This window comes from Hakea prostrata, unplaced genomic scaffold (assembly GCF_041222555.1).
Source record: "Hakea prostrata isolate BN-2017 unplaced genomic scaffold, UWA_Hpros_2 contig_48, whole genome shotgun sequence".
Taxonomy (NCBI): Eukaryota; Viridiplantae; Streptophyta; class Magnoliopsida; order Proteales; family Proteaceae; genus Hakea; species Hakea prostrata.
In genome coordinates, this window is record NW_028291167.1 from 286234 (window position 1) to 293347 (window position 7114).

A 7114-nucleotide genomic window follows, 5' to 3' on the forward strand; every position below is an offset into this window, starting at 1 on the left:
GAAACTCAATCTACAAGATTCAAAAACTCTACAAAACTTGGAGGAAACCTCTAGAATAGTATTCTAACACTTAAGTAGTATAGATTAGCCACTAACAATGATTAAAAACATTACTTACTAATTTGAAATCATGACTCTCTCATTTGGTAAAAATCCCTAGTTTTCGATGAAAATATACTATGAATCCAAAGGAAAACTAAAGAAGATTAGATCTCATTCTAGCAGAAGATAATCAGAAGTCATACACAAGTCCATCATGAAAAATAGATTTAATCATGCTAAGAAATTGAATAAAAAAGGGAGATCATGGTTTCATGAGACTTTTTCAAGGATCATGGCGAAGATCAATGTAAATGTCATAAAACCTTGAGAATGGAAGGAGATCAATGAAGTGATGGTTGCTAACAGAGAATGCAACATCATCTTCATAATCTCAATCATAAAGAATAGATCATAGAAGAAGTAGATCTATATGACACGAGAGAGATCACTAACCTTAGATTGAAGAATCGGAGATGAGAAGCTTGAGATCTTGCAAAAGTTTTTCGAATTCACCAAGGAAAGCTTTGAGAGAGTCTTACCACGTTCTCTGAGAGTTTTGGAGGCAGAGGATACTAAGAAATATGAAGTTCACTTAAATAGAAAGCGAAAAACCCTAAACAGAGGATTTTCTCAGATTTCTGGCTCTGTTGGTCGATTGGCCCAATCGACCTCCCAGTCGACCAAGCCAATCAGCAAGGCCAAACACAGGGAATTGAAGGCCCAACTCAAGTCCAAACCTAATGAGCTTCTCCCAATACAACATATGCTTACCTAGTATAGAGGAATGTCTTCGTATCATGTCTAACTATACTTCAAGTTCAACATCTAGACTCGTCATCAAGCTGTAGTTTCCTTTTTAGTTCTGAACAACCCTTCAAGTATGGAACACTATCATCAACTTCCAATGGTTCTAGGTCAAACACCATATCTTCCACTGAGATAGCCTATAGTTGGCTTCTTCCTTTACTCCGGGTCTTCGGACCTACAAACAACAAGGTTTCCGGGTCAAGGTCAATGTTAAGATAGGGTTGGATTTCACATTAGTTGTTTGTTCCCCTTTTATTTTGGGAACCGGTTATAATCTATCTTTTTGATCTACTTTTCCGTTGCTACTATGGAGTGAGTTTCCGCTCACTCTACATTTTGAATTATTCTATTAATATCATTTTCCACACTCTGATTGTATTCTTGAACCTTATATTACCATTAGGTAGTTGGTATAGATAATTAAAAAAACTAAGCATGAATTCAAAGATCAAATAGTCATTTTACTACTTAATATCTTGGTTCTTGATTTCTATAGAATGGGTGGGTTTTTTTTAATGGAAATTGACCAATAGCAACTTTGCTTTCTATATAATTTTCGTTTTTATTCTAGGATGCTCAATTGTTTCTTCTTGTTCTTTTTCTTACACACCATAAACCGTTAGTCAACCCGAATCTAAACTGTTAGTTAGCTCGAACCCAAACCGCACCAAACCGAAACCGGCCCGAAACCTCACCATTGACACCCGTAGGAACAGTAGCAAACTGCTGCTTTCTTTTTCTTGTTAATTTTGAGGGACTCCTCCGATCAGTGGTAAGTCGACAGCCTGCAAGACATTCCTGCAATGTGCCATACGTGAATCCTGAGCCCCTTGAGCAGGAACGAACACCCCAACCAACCACCTGTTGAACTAGGTTAGTAATACTTCTCTCTCTACGCTACAGGGATGGATTTATGCTTAAATTTCAAGCAGTTTTTTGTTGTGAAAGTAGATTTCTTCTTTGTCTTTTCGGTTTATTGAGGGACGGCATCTATTGTTTTTTTTTTCTTTCGGTATTTAGGTAATATTTTCTCTTGTTAATTATGAACTTATTCTAATCTATAAGGCTTGAGAAAAAGCCCTTTATCATACTATGGTTCTAAGTGGTCAAATGATATAAGTCATTGGAACATGAGAGAAAAGGCTTGAACCTGGTCGTTTTCTGAAAAATAACGAGTAAGCTCCTGCGGTATCGATTTCCCATTGGCAATTCCAAAACCACATCCAAGTTGTCAAACATGAATGTCGGTGATGGGTGTTGCAAAGCTTCTTTGTTAGGATTAGCTGTTCCCTCTGTCCTTTAGCATAAGTTTAATGGCCGACATCTCTGGTGTTATAGATGACATTACTCAACTATTTTATGGTAGCTTCACTAAAGGGGCAGGCCTTGGTGCAATGGTCGGTGGACTACAGTTGTAGCCTGAGTCACGGCATCAGCAGCCTCTCAGAGAAAAATTGTTGGGGTACGGCTGCATGCAAAAACTGCCCCTCGGACTCTGCTTGGGTTGAAGCCTTGGGCACTGGGTTTTGCCCTTTGTCGTAGCTTCATTACTGAATTGTAATCTCTCTGTAAGTGGGTTGTGATAATCTACACAAGGGGTTGGTAGATGGAAAATTTTATGTAAATAGTGCTACTAAATTCAAAAGATAGATGGAACTCAAGACATCCCAAAAGGTGCGGGGGGATTAGATTTTTCTGCATTGTAGTAATCTTCACCATGTTTGTTGTAACAGTTGCTTTGAGATTTGGATGAAGGCATTTAAGTAATTACATTTACCGTTTCCTAGTTGTTTGTGATGCTAAATACCTTTTTGTGGCTTTGGCCAAAATCAACTTGAGTTGGTTTCTGGTGGTGGGAGAAGCTTATTAGATATGAGGAAATGTAGTTTGTTTTGGGTGATTAATAATCTATTATGGTCATGATCAAATTAGATGGATTTAGCTTCTTTTTTTCCTGACCACCCCTAAATCAGAAACTAAGTTTGGATCTTGGATTTCTGGTCCAGTTAAGAGAGTCTGTGAAGGCAAAAGAAATTGCATTAAGATTCTTTTTTGTTTATTTATCATCATGCTTTTTTCATTTGTCCTACTTTGATGTTTTTATTTGGTCTTTTGATTCAACCCGAAAAATTAGGCTTGAATTTTTTCTGTTTTCCGAGTTTTGGTGTTTGACTAATGTCATATAACTTTGTTATGTATTTGCACCCAAAATCTTCAGTAAGAAGTTCAAGATTTATGATGTTCTCCTTTGATTCTTGGTGAAGGTGAATTGGCCTATCTTTTCTTCTTTTCCCCCTCCTTATTGCTGATTTTTGTTTGTTTGTTGGTTTGTCCTATTTGATATTTTTATTTGATCTTCCTTTGAAATCATCATGAAAATTTGGTCATTTAGATCACAGTTTGAAATATTTATATATCTGAGACTTAGGTATTTGGGTTGATCTAACATATCAGATTTGTAATCTAATTTTTTAGTAGAAGTTGTGCATTTATAATGTACTCTTTTGATCTATTATTCAATCTTTAGTTAGGAGTCAGGGATGTATTTATTCCTGAGTGCTTGATTTTGTGGTTGTCCAATGTAATACCCATTGGCTTCCAACAGAGTAGTTCAATACTTGTATTCAAGGCCTTCTAACCACATTGTTGTGTAATGTGGAATAATATTTGATTTCCACTTTATTTTAATGCTCTTAGATTATTTCTGAATAGGTTATGGCCAATGTGGACACACTCTTTAGTTTGGAAAGGGAACCAATGTGAAAAGAAGTGACAATAATAGAAAATTTTCAGTTAGAAACCCTAACAGGTCTTGGCCTTCAACCAGAGAAAGAAATTGAGTTTGCCATAATAGAAAATTTTCAGTGGTTAAGCGAAGAGATACAAAATTGTTGACATTCAAAGAAGACGGATAGGGAAATGAAGGTGCTACAGCAGAAAGAGGTAAAGTGATGGACGACGCCATGAACAAAGCTTGAGAGAAAAACGTCAAGAAAACAAATGGGAAAAAGCAAGAAAGTCAAAAACCACTTTCAAGAAAACAACTGCAAGAAAAAACCACTTTAGACAAACCACTTCGTACTTTGAAAAAGCAGTACTGAGTGATGGCCTGATACCATGTGAAAAGAAGTGACACTAAATTGTCTTTTTCATTTCATTGTCTATGGGAACTATACAAAGATATATATATATATAATAAATCAAAGACACGTGTATAACTCAGTGTCCCTAACAACCAATACAGAGTAGTGAAATTTCTGAGAATCCTCGGATTTTATTAGCTGCAAGTGGAAGTGTTGCTGCAATAAAGTTTGGGAGTCTCTGCCACTCTTTTTCTGAATGGGCAGAAGTTAAAGCAGTTACCACCAAGGCATCTTTAAACTTCATTGATAAAACATCACTTCCTAAGGATGTTGTTGTTTACACTGATGAGGATGAATGGTCTAGTTGGAACAAAATAGGAGACAATGTGCTTCATATTGAGCTACGCAGGTGGGCTGATGTCATGGTTATTGCACCCTTGTCAGCCAATACACTTGGGAAGGTACATATTTTGTAATTCCAAAATTAATGTCTATGAACTCTTGATTTGTTTTTGGCTGGAAAAATAAATCAGGAAGAGAAAATATTCCAAAGGCTATCAACCCTGTTTGAAAGTTATTGTCCAGCAAGTGTTGTGGCATTTTACTTATATTGACTGTCAGTGCAACTAATGGCATTTTGACTATTGCTTGAGTTCAAACAAGTAGGTAAATATTTCGGGGATTTGCTTGTCCTGTTAATTCTTCCTTCTTCGTGAATCAAGAACCAAAATTTGTTTAATTTCAGCATGAACTCTGTGGATTTGTTCCCTTGTGTAGCTACAGACCATTGCATTGTCTTTGATGCATTTATGTATGTTGTCACTACTGACTGAAGATACAGGTATCTTTGATGTCATTAACCTTGTTTTCCTTCAAACAGTCAATGACTGATTGTCTTATTCTTGAGTGTCTTCTGATGTTGAAATGGGCTTGATTCTGTCAGGTTGATATAACACAGCTTTTCTGCCAGTGATGAATTGCCAAATGCCAACAACCAGATCTGTGGATCTAAGTCAGTCTGTTGACTGCAGTCACTAGATGGGCAGATACAACTTGCATCACTCTTTTAACATTTACAACACCCATCTATGTTTTGCTCATTTCTTGACCTAGGGGTTTTTAATGTCATTATGACTGAAAGTTTTCTTGTTGTGGGTGTGTGTTTGTTGTACTGTTTGGTAAATCCAGTCTGAATCTCTTGTGTACGTTGCTTCACAAGTTTGTATCTATTTCTGTTTGTTATGTTCATAAACTGCTCATTCTTATGTTTGATTTCCTCTCTGTTCTGATCGATTGCTGGGGGCTTGTGTGACAACTTATTGACATGCATCATTCGGGCTTGGGACTTCTGTAAACCACTTTTTGTTGCACCAGCGATGAATACCTTTATGTGGGAAAATCCTTTCACACAACAGCATCTTGATATAATCGGTAAGCTTGGAATTTCTGTTATTCCTCCGATCACCAAGCAATTGGCCTGTGGGGATTATGGCAATGGTGCAATGGCAGAACCTTCTATCATCTACTCTACTGTGAGGCTTTCTTTGGATCCACAAGCACAACCAACTTGTGTTAATGCTCTAGATTTGTCTGCTTTATAGATTGGTGGTATAATGAAATTACCTAGACAAAGTGGTTGTTGACTTGTTGTAACAATCTGTACATAAAATAACGGGTGTCATGGATATTGGATGACAAAACTCTTTCTACACTTACGGATATCCAAAAACTCTGGTTCTTCACCCAAGTTTTGGCCAAGTTGTTGGCTTTGTTTATTTATTTAATTTTCTATGTATTTAAAGTAAACTCTTGCAACATGGCATAATAACATATAATACCTTTAGTTTTTAAATAATAAAGAATAGACCATTGGACATGTAATTAATTAATGCCAACCTTTTAGTTCTATCTGAGGCCCAGTTATAATGCCCAACTGCACGCAATCATTTTCCGAAATTAAAGATACAATTGAATACATAATAATTATATTAAATATGTTGTAATAATTTTTTTTTTTTTTTTTTACTCAAACTCATTTTTCAAACCACTGGTGCTAGTTTTAGCAACTAATCACACATCTGGGTTCCATATTACACATTTCTTCAGGGTTTTGGATATTTTCTTGGGTGGCACTATCACTGAAACCCAAATTCTCACTCCGACAATATTCAACTTAGATTTACCTAAACTTAGTTCATTGATGACTAAAAAGTAATAAGAGTTGGTAATATAAGGACAAGTGTCCCTCGATTATAAGGTCAAGTTTTTTTTTTTTTTTTTTTGGCCAAATAGACATTCATTGAAATGCCTCTAGATTAAATCTAGAGGAGATAAAAGAAGGATTAACAATACATATAGGAGGCAAATCATTCCAAACTCTACTTAACTGAAGAGCCCTAGCCCCTTTGGCAAGAAAATCAGCATGATGATTTCTAGATCGAGTCACAAAAACAAAACGGACAAAATCAAAGCAACCTGACAGCCTTTTAATTTCTTGAACCAGCCCACAACTAACCCAGTCTAAAGACTGAGTTTGGCCATTTAAGGCCTTAATGGCTGGAAGGCAATCAGAGTGAAAGATAACCTGCGATATCGCAAATCAAGAGTTGCAAAAACAGCATCCCTAATAGCTTCAAGCTCCATCACGGTTGCTGAAAAACCAAAACAAAAAGATGCTTTTGCCCAAATAAACTGGCCTGCAGGGCTCCATATAATGCAACTTCTCCCCATCATTTGAGAGAGTCGATCCCACGATGCATCCGTAAAAACTTTGAAGCTGGACCGAACAGGACTATCGTCTTCATCCAAATCGTTTGCATAACCTGAAAATAGGGGCTGCACCACAACCGACTCTTGGTTGCTTACATTTTCCTGAAGCCACAGAATTTCATTTAATAATCTGTACATCCAATTAATAGAACGGGTAAGAGAATGATTTTTCCCATGAAATAACATTTCATTTCGGTCATTCCATATCACCCAACATAAAATACTACAAATAGTAAAGACAATATCACGTTGATCCATGGAATTTGTAGTCCAAAAAATCTAACCAATCATGCATACTATTTCCCACAAATTCTGATGTATCAATCTGTAGCGGGGAAGCCCTCCAGCAAGCTTTTGCATGGTCACAATGAAATAAAACATGCATTACACTTTCAACCTAGGATGTGCATAAC

The 7114-nt window shown here is 36.6% G+C and overlaps 1 protein-coding gene across 1 annotated transcript; it reads left to right on the forward strand.

The window, feature by feature from the left end:
* Positions 1 to 2075: 2075 nt before the first annotated feature.
* On the forward strand, positions 2076 to 5533 carry LOC148999082 (putative phosphopantothenoylcysteine decarboxylase). The gene is made up of 4 exons (XM_089141484.1): positions 2076 to 2523; positions 3562 to 3608; positions 4096 to 4392; positions 5224 to 5533. Exons 1-4 carry the CDS (start codon positions 2500 to 2502, stop codon positions 5531 to 5533), a joined length of 678 nt encoding a protein of 225 aa, XP_088997610.1. The 5' UTR covers positions 2076 to 2499.
* The last annotated feature ends 1581 nt before the right edge of the window (positions 5534 to 7114 follow it).